Genomic DNA, 16,717 nt, shown 5'->3' with positions numbered 1-16,717 from the left:
TCTCAGACACATAGCAAAAATACACAGCTCAAATGAAAAGAAACTTGTATTCATTCAATGGAAAGTAATAACAGTTGGTCGGTTCTTCGAGAGACCGCCGACTCTCCCAAACACTCAAAATATTCCTCACACACAGAATGATCCCTCCCTATCCCGAAACTACCTTCTTATTCCCTCCTGACATCATAACTAACTCCCTCTAGAAATGCCCAGCTGGCATAGCTACAATAAGCCCCAACTGGCATAGCTACAATAAGCACACCAATATCTAAACATTTCCCTCCTTAACCGACTGTTGACTTGGCTTACGCTGCCTTTCCCTCTCCTAGCATATGTAAGGATAATTGGGGGCCTATCAAACTCTCATACTTGAGTTGACTCATATGTTGGCATATGTGTTGACATGTGTCAACTCATGAATATTTATGTGCTAAAAAGTTTTGTATTTTATAAGAATTCTAAAAAGTTTTGTATTTTATAAAAATTCTAAATATTTAATATAAAATAAAACCAGTGTTTTAAAAGGTGTAGGAGGCGTACACCTGGAGGTGCTCCCAAAACACCCTGAGGCGTATGCCAGAGGCGCTGACAGCTCTAAGGCGTACGCCTCAGGTGCAAGAGGTGTATGCCTCTTGTGCTTTTTTTATGAGGCGTGCTAGAGGCGTATGCCTCATACGCTCATGCACATCTGATATAAAAAGATAGAAAAAAAGAAAAAAGAAAAAAGAAAAAAAAAGGAAAGGAGAGGAAAGGAAAAGAAAGGAAAGGGAAAGAAAAAGAAGGAGAAGAAAAAAAGAGAAAAGAAAAGGAAAGGAAAGGGAAGGGAAGAAAAGATAAGGGGAAAGAAAGTGGTTTGCCCCCTGCCCCATCGGCTGGGGGGCTTCGCCCCCCAGACCCCCCCGCTCACTTGCCTCCGCTTCGACAAGACCCCCCCTTTCAACTAATGTTATGCGTCTTTATTCTTCTTAATATAAAGATTTTTATTAAAAATAAAGAAAAAAAATGAGATCCCCCCTTCCTCTTCATCCTCCTCCTAACTCCCCTCCTCTTAAGGAGGCTTATGCTTCCTTGTGTTCAGAAGGCTTACGCCTCTTGCGTTCTGAACTACGCTTCATGCCTCTAGGTAGTAGAATGCCTTGCGTCACGCCTCCGCGTTTTAAAACATTGAATAAAACATATGTGCATATATAACATATAAGATATATAATATTAAGCATATATATACTTTATTATATGATGCATAATATTATATTATATAAAACTTTAAGTGTAAGGCCCAAGCTTGGCCTAGAATTTTTTGGGTTTAATGCAGGCCTGGCCCAGGCTGGGCTTGCACACAAAAACCTGGGCCCAGGCTCAGAAATTTGTGGTGAGGGCCGGGTCGGGCTAAGAATGATCACCCCTACCAACACCCATGGTCAGGTTGAGATTAATGATCAAAAAGAGAAAGAGATGGAGAAAATTGAAGAAATCTAGGTGCAAGATGCAAATGTGTTGTAGAATATCTTGGTAAGGAAGTAAGTTATGACTTTACCTTACAAGTTTAATTGGACTTAATTCAAGAATTACAAAGCTCACACAATACAAATTCCACCAATATCATAGAGATGGAGATTTCTCAACTAGATATTGAAGGAAAAGTTCCAAATGCTGCAATTGAGATATTGCATATGATAATTCGTAGTGTTTTAAAAGTGCAAGGGGCAATTTGCGCCTGAGGCACAAGGCGCAAGAATACAAAAATACAAAAAATGCCAAAAACAAGTCACAAAATTGAAAAAATGCCAAAAAAGTTAAAAAAAAAAGCAAAAAATAAACATAATATTAATAAAAAATATAAACTTAAGTTTTAAAACCTATTATTTTAAATTAAACTACATAAACATGAAATGTAAAATGTATTCAAATGAAAATTTAAAATTAAAATCAAACATATAAAACATTCTCAAGCATGTAAGACCCACAATCTCTTTTTTTTTTTTCCTCAATTACATTACTTCAAGTAGCTAATGTATCCACATTTGCAAATAGGCACAAGGCACATCAGGTGCACCAGGCGCATGCCTTTTGAAAGTGCTGTGCCTAGGACTTAGGCGAGGTGCATACCCTAAAATGCGCCTTGCCTGTGCGCTTCAGGTGCGCCTTTTAAATCACCAAGCAACGGAAAGATTCACCACAAGATAGGCTGATTGATGATGTAAGTGCTTAAGAAGCTAATCTTATTGATGATTTAACAAAGAAGGTTATGGAAGGCAGTATTTTGGACATACATTGCTCTCAACTTTTTACACTCACGTTCTTTAAAACTCGAGGATGAGTTTTTGTTTTTGAACTAGGGGAGAATAATGCAAGAGATGAAGAATCAAATTTGGAATTTTCTGAAATTTTATGTATTTCTGTATGTTTGGACAGTATGGGTATTTTTGTCATTTTGACCAGTCCAATTTGTGTCAACTTATTCCAGCCCTGCTACATCACCCATATCCGAATTCGACCAGTTAAAGAAATGAATCACGTAGTACATTTGAATTCAATTTGTTTATAACTGGTGAATATTCTAATCTGTTCTAATTGAATTGGATTAGATCAAAATACAATTCATTTACATTCCTAGTCTGTGGCTTGTAGTGAGATTGTTTAGGTATGGGGTTTTCTTCCAAGAATTGGTATCCCCATCTCCCAACCTATGCCTTCTTATGCAAACAACCCAAGTGTCATACATATTGCTTCTAATCCAATTTTTACAAGTACATCAAACAATTGAGGTTTATTACCACTATTATTAGGGACCAAGTTCTTGCAGGCATCATATCACTTCCTCATGTATCATGTCTGCATCAACTTGTTGACATCTTCACAAAGCCACCACTAGAGCTTCTCGCAATTAGTTTCTTGTTGGAAAATTGATGTTATCCCTACTCCAATTTGAGGGGTAGTATAGAAATGTATGCATCTTATTATTCCCTCTTGCATCTCCTTGTATCTTATTATAGTAAAATAGTGCCTATTGTATCATATCACTTGTATGTATCCCAGGTGCATTTTTTGTATTTTATAAGTTGCCCTCATAATAAATCTTTTCCTTTGGGGAGAGCATATTAATTTGAATTCATTCCTTAAGCTTTCTTGTTTACTCATGATGGACATGGGAAAACATTTGGAGTCTTGATCTCCTATGATGACAATTGGCACCCAATTTTTTCCAGGACCGAAGCAGTAAACACCTGGCTGGTCTCATAAATTTGACTAAAACACATGTAGAAATCAAGAAAATGGTTTTTGCCAAAGAATTTTGCAAAATTACTTTATTTCTTCACTTTCTTTGACCATCTTGCACTACTTTCAACATAACTTTAGATGGAAAATGTTTTTTTTTTTAAATCATGTGTATTTAAAAAAGTTGCTTTTGAGACCATCAAAATTAGTATGCCCATATCCGATTCCAAATGATAAACTAAAATGGGGTTTTCAGATTTTTTTTCTCATGTTTTTCTTCAACTTCAAGCACCTTTTTGTCCCCTTTTCATAATATGGCACATTGTCATTGAAAAGTTCTTCAAATGAACTTTTAGATGAACCCAAGATCATCCAAATCTGATATTTCTATTTAATCCCTGCAACAGTCCAAACCCAACTGTTTGGAAACTAGATTAGGAAGAGAGGATTGAGTATTATTACACTGATACACATCTTTTAATTAAGAAAAAAAAATTAACATAGAAGAACTGATAACCAGGATCCTTTTCAGCTACTTCGGTTATGACCCTATGTTTGAACTGTAGGGATTGCATTGTTTAAGTAAAACCGTGTTAACTTTGTTTCTATTTGCAGGAACTGGGAACAGATATGAACCTTTATGCATTGGTCTTTGGAGAGTCTGTATTAAACGATGCAGTATGTATTTTTGGTTTGCCTCTATGCATTTGTTTTTTTCTGCTAATGTTGTTCACCAACTAACATTAATGTATTATGGAATATTTCTTTCTTGTATGTTGGAAAATTCGAAGATGGCAATTTCCTTGTACAGGTTTGTCATGAATTGCATTGGTGTTAGCAATTGGGATATGAGTGGATTCTTCTGAAGTTCCTGATATAATTTAAGCACTACATATCCATGCAGGACAATGTCATCAGTCAAAAGTCACGTGTCATCTAGGCAAAACTTTTTTCTGGTTATACTGCGGTTTCTCGAGACCTTTGTTGGCTCTATGTCTTCAGGTTAATAATCCTTTTTCTTGTCTCAACTGTCCCTCTCATTGTGTACATATAAATATACATATTTGATTGCCTGTTATGTGCATTACTGAGCACCATAGAATAGGGTTGTATTTGTAATGATACAAACTCCAAATGCTACTAAAAATTCTTATATTTGTTTGAACTGGAATTAGATTCTCATGTAAGAAAGCCATACTTTTTATGATAAATTCAGGAAAACAGTGTTGCCTATCGTGCTCACAAAAATTTAATTGGGTAGAGGACTGGGAGTGGAGGGTAGAGTTAAGTTCGTGAGTGCAGCCAAGTGGAGACAAGAGTTCAGGGTAGAAGCAAAAACCTTTCTCTTTGAAGAATACAGAAATGAGGGTCAAGCTTTGTTGAAGATCAGGGAGGACAGGAGGGTGACTATTTTCTTGGTCAGTGAAGCTATACAGTGGGTGAAAGGCTTTATAGATGGGGCAACTTATTCTGTGGGAATGCAAGGGTGAGACGTTCACTGTGTAGTTCAAATAGGAAATACGAGGTGGAGCTATGGTGGAACAAAAAAGGGTTGTTTATTACAGTGGCAGCATATTTTAGTGGTGGTAAAAAACAACTGGTTTGCATACTGAAAGGGAAGGATTGCAGTGGGTGGAAAATGGTCTTAGAAAGTATGCAACACTACCTGATTGAGAAAGGAATGTTGGAGGAGAAGCCCAACGAAGTGGTAGCCGCTGGTTTTTGCTCTCAGGGATTGGAGAAGATTCCAGTCTCTGTTGATGATGTGTCCGGCTTCAGTGAAGGAGAGAGGGAGGAGCAGGAGGCGCTAACCATTGTTAGCTCCTAAAAAATTATAAAATTCTCGATGGAGGTGGAAAAAGATTTTTGGGAGAGAAGGCACATGGTGACTGCAAAACAAAAAGTGAAGGACTGGAATGGTCTGTTGGAATCAGTAAGGGGTGAGCTTTGGATCCAAAACACAGTTGCTTCATTACCATTCAGTGAAAATATAGCAATTGTTGACATCGCTGAAGAGGTGATTGGGGTCTCATTGGTTAAAACAGGGGAAGAAATGGTGTTGATTGAGAAATGGACGATGTTCTGCAATGAAACTGAGTTAAATGAGCCGTGCACTGTTGTGAAAATGGTGGGTTTGCCATTTAACCTTTGGAAGGATGAAATATTAATTCAAACCGTAACAGCTCTGGGCGGAACCTTAGATGATTACAGCTTTGAAAACTTGTTCACAGTGAGGGTTAAGGTGCTAGGTCTGAAGCCAGAAAGTGTACCTCGCTCCTGTGACATGCTTTTAGAGGGCCAATGGAGGAAGATATGGTTAGTGATGGGAGCCGAAGCGTCGCTCTGGAGAGGGTGTTGAAAGCTTGAAGAAGAAGCTGAGGTGGAAAGGTGGTTCCCAAGTAGCGGCAAAAGAATGGGTGTGGAGGAGAGAGGGAAGAAAAGAATTTCAATGGAAGATGAACAGTCTAATGTGGTTGACCAAAATGCGGAATTAACAAAAAAGGACAGTTTTTCAAATGATTTTAAAAGAAAAGAAAGAAGGCAGTCCTTAACTCCTACATGGAGGTAGTGTAACTTGGTGCACAATCTGAATTGGGGGGGGGATTAAAGGGCCCATCGAAAATCCACCGGATGGCTCTATTTGAACGGGGCCGAGATCAGGCTGAGAAGGGGGCGGTGTTTGTATGTCAATTTGTGGCTCATGTGACTATCTAAAAAGTCAGGTGAGCTGCTGGGGTAAAGGTGAGTTTAGGGATGATAGTTTATGTCTATCATTGTCCTCCTTGCAAGCTGTTTAGCCATTTGAAGGCAAATCTGGTTCAAGAGAGCCGCTGCAGTGGTCTGCAAGGGAATTAGAAGAAGTAAAGGGTCTCGGTAGAACTCTAGAGGATCGCCCTAATTCAAGATACACTAGGACAAGGTCGGAGGAGAACGAGCTAGAGAATGGAGGGTGAGAAGACTATATCAGATGATGAAAATTCTAGGTCAGTCAGATTCTTCAATTGGCAGTCTAGAAACAAAGAAAAGGGAAGAGGATTTGGAAGAAATCTACAATCTTGCTGACTTGTTTGATGGTGGAATAATCGAAAAGATAACAATCATTGCTCGAAGTTCAGTGATAGGTGGGAATGGGTTGATGGAGGTGGAGGATGGCATGGTTCAGGGGGGGGGGGAAGAACATCTTATGCCAGATTGAGAAGAATCCTTACCTGATAGGTGGAAGTAGAAGGTCATTGGAGGCTTGATGAAAGTCACCAGAAAGGGCAGAGCTACAACACATTTGAAGGAGCTCGAAAGGTGTATTCTCTAATGGGAACTGCTTACAACAAACCCACCCTAGGAAAGACCTAAACCCATTGATGCAGGACCTTTGTGATTGAGCATTATTTTTGCAACCAACAAAGAACTAATAGAAAAAGAAGAGAAAAGAAGAGAAGAGATGGAATCAGTTGGGCCTTCTCACAATCTTGGGGATCTTCTGGAGGAATCATTACAATTTGGAAAAATGATAATTTTGAGTGTATGGAAGAACTGATAGGAAACTTTTCAGTCTGAATCAAACTAAAAAGAAAGACAGATGGCTTTGCTTGGGTTCTAACCAATGTCTATGGGCCGAATTCTTACAGGGAGAGAGAAGTGTTTTGGGAGGAATTGGCAGCAATTAGGGGTCTATGGGAGGGCCCTTTGTGTTTGGGGGGTGATTTCAATGTGATTAGGTTCCTTGAGGAATCAAATAACCCTAGCCATAGGATTACTTCCAGTATGAGAAAATTCAACCTTTTTGTAGATACAAATGATTTGAGAGAGCTGCCCCTTCTTCAGGCAAAGTTCACGTGGTCCAATTTTCAAGAGACACCTATTTGTTGCAAGCTAGACAGATTTCTCTTTACTTTAGACTGGGAGGAAGGGTGGCGGAGCCTAGCGGTTAGGGCCTTGCCTAGAACTACATCGGATCATTGTCCTATCAGTATCTCTGAAGAAAGAGTGGGAGGAGGGCCTTGCCCTTTTATGTTTGAGAACATGTGGCTACTACATCTGGATTTCAAATCAAAAGTGAAAGAATGGTGGGAAGAAGACCAAGTGGAGTTTAGATGGAAGGGCTTCAGATTTTACAAAAAACTGCAAAGGTTGAAAGGCATGATTAAAGAGTGGAATAAGGAAGTATTTGGGTCACTGGAGGAAAGAAAAGCGCACATCTCACATAGAATGGAGGAAATAGATGAGCTGGAAGGGGAAAGGACAATTAGAGAGGAAGAGAAATTTGAGAGATGGAGTCTAACAGATGAGCTGGAAGAGATTATGAGGAAGGGGAGATTTGTTGGAGACAAAAATCTAGATGTTGGTGGTTAAAGGAAGGTGATGGCAATACAAGTTTTTTCCACGTACTAGCAAATGGGAGAAAAAGAAGAAATTCTATTGTTTACCTAGTGTTGAATGGGCAAACGCTAACTAGGGAGGAGGATATAGCACAAGCTTTTGTGGACCACTTTAAAGGTATTTTTGCTAGTCAGGGAGGTTTCAGTGAGCCACTCAAAAATTTTGACTGGAGAAGAGGTCCTAGGGTGTTGATGGAATCACTGGAGAAAGTTTTTGAAGTCCAAGAAATAAAGGAAGCAATATTCTCTTTGGAAAGAGATCCAAAGCCCCGGGCCCAGATGGATTTACGATGGCTTTCTTTCAAGATTGCTGGGAAATTGTGGGTGCTGATTTGGTGGAAGTTTTGCTGAATTCTTTGAAAGGGGAAAATTTAACTCAGGGGCAAATGCCACATTTATCACTTTGATCCCTAAGACCTTAGATGCTTCCCACCCAAAAGATTTTAGACTCATAAGCCTTGTGGGCAGCATGTATAAAGTTGTCTCCAAGGTGCTAGCTGAGAGGATTAAAAAAGTTCTTCCTTCTTTAACCTCTCCAAATCAAGGGGCTTTTGTGTTTGAAAGACAAATAATAGACCAAATCCTTATTGCAAATGAGTGTGTGGAGTTTAAAAAACGGAGAAAGGAAAAAGGGATAGGGTGCAAGTTAGACCTGGAGAAAGCTTATGACTTGGTGGCTTGGGATTTCCTTCTAGAAGTGTTAAGATGGAGAGGTTTTGGAGCGAGATGGTGCAAATGGATAAAGGGCTGTATTTCTTCCTGTCACCATTCCATTTTGGTTAATAGAGTTGCCAGAGATTTCTTTCCAGCTAAGAGGGGCCTTTGACAAGGAGATCCCCTTTCCCCTTTCCTCTTTACTCTAATAGCAGATGTGTTTAGCGAGTTGATTTCAAGGGCTGATGCCAACAATTTGATACGAGGATGGAGAATTGGGGGGAATAATGTGGTGGTTACCCATTTACAATTTGTAGATGATATTCTAATCTTTTGCGAAGGGGAAAGGGAGGAAGTGACAAATCTACAAAGGATGGTAACCCATTTTGGAAAGATCTCCAACCTCAAAGTAAACTGGAGTAAAAGTTGTGTAGCAGGGTTAAATAAGGAGAGAGGAGAGGTTGAAATCCTAGCTAGTTTGTTAGGTTGTGAGGTAGGTGATTGGCCTTTACAGTACCTTGGCCTACCCTTGGGAGGGAACCCGTTTTCTATGAGCTTTTGGGATATGATAGTGGAAAGATTCACAAAAAGGCTTGCTGGCTGGAAGAGAAACTACATCTCTCTCGGGGGTAGAATAACTCTAATAAAGTCAACCTTGACTACTTTGCCAGTCTTTTATCTCTCAACCTTTAAGATCCCCTTAAAGGTGGCCAATAAACTAGAGAAACTGATGAGAGATTTTTTGTGGGAGCCGGGGGATACAAAAAAGGATCATTTGGTAAAGTGGGAGGTGGTATCAAGAAGTAGGGATAGTGGAGGCCTAGGGATAGGAAACATCAAACTTAGGAACTTGGCACTGTTGGGTAAAATGGCTGTGGAGGTTTGCTTTGGAACAAGAGAACTTATGGCATAAAGTAATTACAAGCATTCATGGCATGGCAGACAACGGATGGGACACTGGTCTTGATCCTAGGGCAACAAAGGCTTCTCCTTGGAAAGAAATTCACAGATTGCTACCTTCTTTCCTTCCGCTAGTCAGGTATGATGCTTGTATGGGTAACAAAGTACGTTTCTGGGAGGATATCTGGCTTGGGGATATTCCTCTCAAAGACAAATTTCCACCTATCTATTCTTTGTCCCTCAACAAAGGGAGAGTGATTTCTTCAGTGCTTGTTAATGAAAAGTCTTGAGATCTAGGATTAAGGGATTTTGAAATGGGCTTAGTAGATGAACTTATCTCCCTTCTTAATACTGCATTCCTGGACCCCTCTTGTCAGGACAATAGGATCTGGTCAGAGTCCCCTTTTGGCTCCTTTACCTGTGCATCTTTCTTCTCCGCTCTCCTTTTTCCTTTCCTGCAAAGGAAGTCTGGTGTAACCCTGTACCCCAAAAAATAAAAGCCTTTTGCTGGGAGGTGGTGCTCCAGAAAATTAATACTTTGGACAATTTACAAAAAAGGAGGCCGATTCATTGCCTCTTCCCTCATGTTTGTTGCCTCTGTCTGGGAAATGGTGAGACAGTAACACATCTTTTACTTACTTGTCCCTTTGCTTCTTGTGTGTGGAGTTGGTTTTCTTCCTTATTTGGCTGCAGGTGGACCCCTCTCCCGGATGTGATAAGTCTTTTCAACCCAAGTTTCTTCCTACTATCAAAGAAAAGGGGAAGAGTGATGTGGAGGGCAACAAGAGCAGCCATTCTTTGGTCTCTATGGGAAGAAAGGAATAACAGAATATTCCAAGGGGCACAAAGATCAATAGAACAAGTCATTGATCTTGTAGCCATTAATGTCATACACTGGCTGAAAGTAAGTGACATTTAAAGATTTTTCAGTGGATGATATACGAAGGGGTTGGTCAGTAGTGGCAAACTCTTCAACTAGACAGCCTATTCCTCAGCCTTCTTGGATACTGGCAACACACCAAAGGGTAAAGTTAAATTTTGATGGAAGTTCCATGGGTAATCCAGGACCCTCGGGAGCTGGGGGAGTCTTTAGGGATGGGGAGGGCAGAATGGTGGCGCTATACTCTGGTCCCATAGGAGTGGGAGACTCTATGAGAGCTGAAATTTTGGCTCTCCTACATGGCCTAAGATTTGCCAAGCAATGGGAATTTCAGAACTTGGAGGTGGAAGGGGATTCTAAATTGTTGATAGGGTGGCTGAAAACAAAGAGTTTGGGTGTATGGAAGTATAGACAGCAAATAAGGGAAATAATTTGCTTGGCAAGGGAAGTTGGAGTAACATTCAAATGGGTAAGGAGATCAGCAAACTTTGTGGCAGATAGCTTGGCAAAACAGGGACAGTCAGGGCAAACTTTTTTTGGGCTGTTCTGTAATTCTTGATGTTATGTTGGGGTCAACACTCTTTTGTCTGAGTGGTTGACAGTGTAAGATGTTTATTTGATATCCTTAATGAAAGTTACCATTTCCAATCAAAAAAAAAAAAAAGAGATGGAAATAAAATGAAAACCCCTAGGCAATCGCACCTAAGAGTGAGGGCAATCACACTCCCAACTTGGCAACCACACGAAATTCTGTAGAGAAACTTTCTTATTCATTAGAAAAAACTGTTTTCCAAATTAGCCTTACAAGCTTAATAAGAAGCAGCTTCTAAAGGAAGAAACTTGCCCCCCTAAGTTAGCTTGTCCAACAAGCCACTTCCAAAAAGAAGCTAAATTCGACTAAACCTGCTCCAAACAATTGCAAACATAAAGCCAAACAAAGGGATATTACTAGACTAAGACCTGTTCCCAAACATACCTCCCAAAACATGCAAAATTACAAAAATACCCTTGTTGTCTAGAAACGTAAGAAAACCATATAAGTCCTGTCCTGCAGCAAGCTTAACCACACAAAGAGCATCTTAAGGTGGATTGCAGACTCTAGGGTCTTCCCAAGTTGATCCACTACTAACCCAGCTCCCTTGTGGGCCCCACGCCTTTGTAATGATGCCAAATGAGTATAGGAGCAGCTTTGGTTCTCTTTTGATATGCCTTAAGTTGATGCCAAATGAGCTTTGGTTCTCTTTTGGATAAATTAAAGAGGAAGGAGATGGAGAAAGAGACATTTACTGACCCTAGAAGCAGTACGGAGGACCTGGTTCCTATTGTGAGAAAAGAGGCAGAAGATGGGTGTAGAAAAGATGAGGAAGACTCAATTGAGGAATTTGTGGGAAGTTTGGGTGCAAACTGAAGGATCCAAATTCATTGAAAGCATTTATTAGGAAACAGAGTACTGGCAAGAAAACTAGGAAAAAGAAATTGAGTGAAACTGAGAGACTAAAATTAGATGTGGAGTGTGATAAGCAGTTCAGTGAGAGGATGGGTAGGAAAAGAGGGGGCAAGTAAAGGGTTATAGAACCTATAGGTGTGAAATGTAGTTAATCATGTTGAATGTTTGAGGGTAAGGGAGTGCAAGAAAGAGAGCTTTAATAAAAGAGTTGTTGAGGAAAGAGAATCTAGACATAGTTCTTATCGAAGAATCTAAGTTGTTAGAGTTTGATGCTCGATGGGCTAGGGGGGTATTAGTTGGACCATGACTCCATCTTGGGGGTCCTTGGGAGGAATTGTGATCCTATGGAAGAAGGATATAGGGGGGTATTAGTTGGACCATGAATTGGTGGGGAAGTTCACAGTCTCAGTCAAGTTTTGTCAAGTAAATTATGGGTTTCAGTGGGTTTTGACAAACATTGACAGTCCCAATGGTTATAGGGAAAGAGATGATTTGTGTGATGCATAGTTTTCAAGGCGCCAAGGTGAGGCTAGGTGACAGGGGGGCGCCTTGTGGCCTAGTCACCTAGGTGTTGGATTTTTTTTTCATGTAAAAACCACATATCCTAGGTTTCATAATCATCTTTCTTTAATAACTATCTATAATTTATGAAAATTATAAAGAAGTAGAAATGTTTTAAGTTCAGATTTTGAAGTCATTGAGTGTTCAATACAGCAGTTAGCAATGCTTGTGTTGATTAATCCCTAACAAATAAGAAAATAATAAAAAGAAATTAGTTTATAAGCACAAAATGAAAATTTTTGTTTAGCAATGTTTGTTTTATAATTATAATCTCAAAAAAAAAAATAATATAAAAGTATTTTATTACACATTATACAAAACTGCTTGGCGATTGGGCGAGGCGAGCCTCCAAGGGTGCCTTGTTGCCTAGGCGTCACCTTCACAACTATGGTGGGATGGATTGGTAGACATGTGGGGTTTGTGGGAAGGACCTTGTTGTATTGACGGGGACTTTAATATGATAAGATTTGTTGTGGAAACAAATAAGATGAGGCAAAGAGTTACCACCAGTATAAGGAATTTCAATGCATTAATAAATTCTTTTGAGCTGAAGGATTTACCACTCTAGGGTAACAGTTTCACGTAGTCCAATTTGCAATCTGAACTGATCTGCTCCAAGATTGATAGATTCTTATTTACTGTGCTGGGGGAGTTAAGAGAGTTTATCTGCCCCCGCCTTTGTAATTATAATTATTTTTATTATTTAATGAAATGCTTCTGTTATTGATAAAAAAATTTGTTTCCTATCAAAAAAATTGAGGAAAATATTGTTTGATAAGCAAAACTTATAGAAACAAAGATGGTGAGAGAAAACCCACAACAAAAACAAAAGAGGCTCCTAATTTGAGAATATTACAAAATATACCCTAAATTTCATTTTCCAATATACCTGTCCAGATCACCAAACTCAGTATGTTAACCAATTCAGAATCAAATGACTAATATCAATACAGTGGTTTTTGAAATTCCTGCTCTCATTCAAAGATTTATTTATTTTGTCCTATACAAATCCCTCAATAAACTGCAAAAGATATGATGCTCCCAATGATCTTTGCCTTGCAACCGCCACCAATTGCCAGCCAAGAGAGATCTGATAGAGAATAGATGGATCATGTGAAACTGCAGATAAGCACTGAAAAACAGGTGGTCAACATTGTCATTGTTGTCACTGCACATTCCACAACTGCTAATCATGTGGAAATCTCTACCCCTGAACACGACATACATTTGTAGCCTAAAGATTTAATTCTTAGTTTTGTTAAGTATTTTTTGGTAATAAATAAAAAATAAAATTTATCAATAGAAAAGAAGGTACAACCGAGGGTGTGATGAGAGATCATCAGAAATACAACACAGTACAAAAAGTAGGCAATCAAAGAAAAAAAAGACAAAACTAAAGCGCCATTAAGAGGACAAAGCTTTTTTAAGCCAACTCAGGAATGCTCCAAAATCCAGCACCAAGATCTTCTTTTGTGACCCTTTCAAACTCTGGAAGAATGAGAACCCAATACATGATCCTTTTACCACAAAGAAGAGTGATATGATCCCTTGATCGAACTTCTTCTTAGAGGATTCTCCTATTTTCTTTCTTTCCAAGCGATCTTTGCTTTGATGTTTCCCCTAACTCCTGGCCACCTAGAGAATAGCTCTTCTTCTGAACAAGGGTCCATCCAACTAGCCTTTAAGAGTCCAAAGGAAAAGCCCCAGATTATTTATCAACTTTTCTTAAGTATGCATAATTAATTTTGTCAACTTTTGTCATTGTAAACTTCTCTTGATGGATTCATCTGCCACACTTAAAAAAATGTCCTTTTATTTCTGGAGATGTTTTTTATATTTTATTTTCTTCTTTCTTTGGTCTTTCAATGGAGCATATGCTTGCAGGGGTTGGAGTTGGATTTACTTCTGCTTTGATATCCTTTTTGATTTTATACTGCTCATTGGCATATCCAGCCCATAAATTTTGGTGGCTAGAATATCTTGCAGACCTTAACCAGATAAAACCTTTTCAAGTATGCAGGCCTGGATATTGATAAGTAAGTATTGCAAATTATTATATATGGCCAGTTTGTTGGTTTCAAAACTGCTCTTCCTGAAGATGTTTTATATTTTCCTTCTGTGTCCAGTCTGCAGAACTTGGAGTGTTGTTTGTTTGTTCTCTTTCCTTATTTCTCGTAAGCACTCTCTCTCTCTCTCTCATTTTTTGAAGCTCTGTTTTGTTAAACTTGTAGAATCATGAGTCTAATTATAATACCATGTTATGTCTAGGTACATGCTAGCTGAAGGTCTTGGCCTTTCTGGCATCGTGTCAATATTGTTCACAGGAATTGTGAGTGGAATTTTTTAGTGTTCTGACAGTAATCAACTTAGCTTTGGTTGAAGCAGTAATAAAGCATCACCTCTGGTGCTTATTTTCAGGTTATGAAGCACTACACATTCTCAAATTTATCAGAAAATTCTCAACAATTTGTTGCTGCCTTTTTCCATTTGATATCTTCATTAGCAGAAACTTTTGTGTAAGGAAGCATGGCAGTTTGATGGTTGCTCAATTTCTGTCAGGTGTTGGGAATTGTTTCTTGACATGATCATTTCTATTTTGGTGTTGACATTCTGCAGATTTATATACATGGGCTTTGATATAGCCATGGAGCAGCATAGCTGGTCACATGTTGGATTCATTTTTTTCTCAATTGTATCCTTTCGACTATGGTATTGGATTGTCCATTGGTTAAGCTGCTTATAGTTTTCCTTAACTTTGCACCTTCATAATTGCCCCAGTTATTTATCGGAGTTGCAAGGTATGCATTAAAAACTTTCATGCTTGAAAGCACCTTTTTATTATCTATCACTAATCTGATATACCTTTTATTCACACGCCATTTGAGTTGAGTTTCATATGTAACCTGAGTGTCTACAAGTTTATTTCAAGTAATATGTTCTTTTAATGCATTTAGAAAACTTATGATTATTTTTATCTGAAACAGAACCAATTTTATTAAAATGGAACAAAATGTATACACATCATACACTGCCCTTAGTAGGAGAACCAAAAACCAAGCCTCAAATCAGGCACAATACACAGCATTTGGCCTGGAACTGATAGTCAATCATGGCAGAAAGTAGGGGTGCAAGTCAGGTACACATTGTGAAGAATTTACACAGCGTTTGGCCTGGAGCCATCCAAATTTTATAAGTCCTCAACCCAAGCCCACTTAAGTTGCGCTCTAGCAGAAAGGCTTATCCCCAGAGAAAAAAGAATCAGATCTGTAATTGCCACTTCTTGCAAGGTTATCAGCCAATGACTTAGCTGATCTTGGATTGCTTTTGAACTAGATGTTCACTCCAGACACAATGGATCCATCCTCAGGAATATAGCGATGCAACTAAGGTCCTTCATGTTAGATCTTAGGGTGACTCTCTTATCTTAGGGTGGTACCATTTCTGTTCGAGTGAAGGACTTAAGCTTATCCCCAGGTTAGTGGGGATTTAGTGTGGGGAAGGGCTGGTTTGGAAATAGATGATTTGCATTCTTGTGATGGCATGCTGTCGTCAGAAATGGTGACCTTTGGCTGGAGTGAGAAGAGAGACAATGGGAATCTTTGTTTGGCCTGGCAGTCAACATATGGTAAATTGGTAACAGAGGTGCCAGATCAAATAAGGGGTAGGAAGGTACATAAGGGAGAAAGAGAGTCTAAGTGCTTAGTGCTAACAAATATGGAAACTAATTTGAGTAAGTGAAGTGATCTACTTTCCCTTCTTTGTGACGTAACAACTGTGAGGCAAGATGTCAGGAGGCTGTTAAGAAAAGTATGAATATGGAAGGTATGGCAATTGGGATTTTTTGATGGGAGTCATGAGGAAGTGTGGCTTTGGGAGATGCACTTGAACTTACTATTATTCAGTACTTGTGAATGGGAAAGTTAAAAACTTTTTTGAGGTTGACAGGGGATTGAGACAAGGAGATCCATTATCTCCCTTTCTTTTCACTCATTGTTAATGTCTTGAGTAGACCAATCTCAAGAGCAGATAGATTGCAGGTAGTTAAAGGGTGGAGGATAGGGAGAGTCTTGGTGACAGTGGCTTACTTGTAGTTTGCAGATGACATCATAATCTTCTATGATGGGTAGATTGATGAATGGATAAGGAACTTGAAGCTAGTGATTAGATTCTGAGACAATGCCCAATTTAAGGGTAAATACAAACAAAAGTGTGGTACTAGTAATAAATTTGGAGGGGGAGGAGCTAGGATTTGTTGTAGATATTGTGGGGTGTGAAGGTAGTGAGTGGCCAATGAAGTATTGAATCGAGAGTATTTGGAACCCTGTTGTGGGAAAAAAGTGAAAAGAAGTTGGCAGCGTGGAAGAGGAATTACAGATCTTTAGGTGAATTCCTCTTCATCATGAGATAGTTTCACATTGAGTTTCATTGGAGTATCAACCTGCTTCGAGTCAGTGAGGTGAGCTAGCTGAATTAGGTCTGTAGTATATTTTCTTTGTTTCAAAAAATGATCTCTTATAGATGACTGCACCTCTAGGCCTAGAAAATAAGTCATAGTACTAAGATCTTTCTACTTGATGGAACATTGTAGAAATAATTTGAGTTGTTGGATCCCTTCAAGGTCATCACTTGTGATAAGGATCAGCAAAATGATGAGACCACGATCGCCATAAGAAATGAGGAGAG

At 39.1% G+C, this 16,717-nt stretch overlaps 1 protein-coding gene across 3 annotated transcripts in view; it reads left to right on the top strand.

Annotated features, from left to right (window-relative positions):
- The window catches only part of LOC104588542 (sodium/hydrogen exchanger 6), a 77,435-nt gene that overhangs the window by 11,556 nt on the left and 49,162 nt on the right, over nt 1-16,717 (top strand). For all 3 annotated transcript variants that reach the window (XM_010246504.3, XM_088896560.1, XM_088896561.1), the window contains exons 7-16: nt 3,832-3,894; nt 4,008-4,027; nt 4,121-4,218; nt 13,919-13,947; nt 14,039-14,070; nt 14,161-14,208; nt 14,303-14,363; nt 14,453-14,550; nt 14,651-14,726; nt 14,813-14,832. In XM_010246504.3, the coding sequence (XP_010244806.1) occupies nt 3,832-3,894; nt 4,008-4,027; nt 4,121-4,218; nt 13,919-13,947; nt 14,039-14,070; nt 14,161-14,208; nt 14,303-14,363; nt 14,453-14,550; nt 14,651-14,726; nt 14,813-14,832 (545 nt within the window). The remainder of the gene's footprint in view (nt 1-3,831; nt 3,895-4,007; nt 4,028-4,120; nt 4,219-13,918; nt 13,948-14,038; nt 14,071-14,160; nt 14,209-14,302; nt 14,364-14,452; nt 14,551-14,650; nt 14,727-14,812; nt 14,833-16,717) is intronic.

This window comes from Nelumbo nucifera, chromosome 1, assembly GCF_055504915.1.
Source record: "Nelumbo nucifera cultivar China Antique chromosome 1, China Antique-T2T, whole genome shotgun sequence".
NCBI classification, from domain to species: Eukaryota; Viridiplantae; Streptophyta; class Magnoliopsida; order Proteales; family Nelumbonaceae; genus Nelumbo; species Nelumbo nucifera.
The sequence above is the reverse complement of the archived record's forward strand: the minus strand, read 5'-3'. Positions and strand labels throughout refer to the sequence as shown.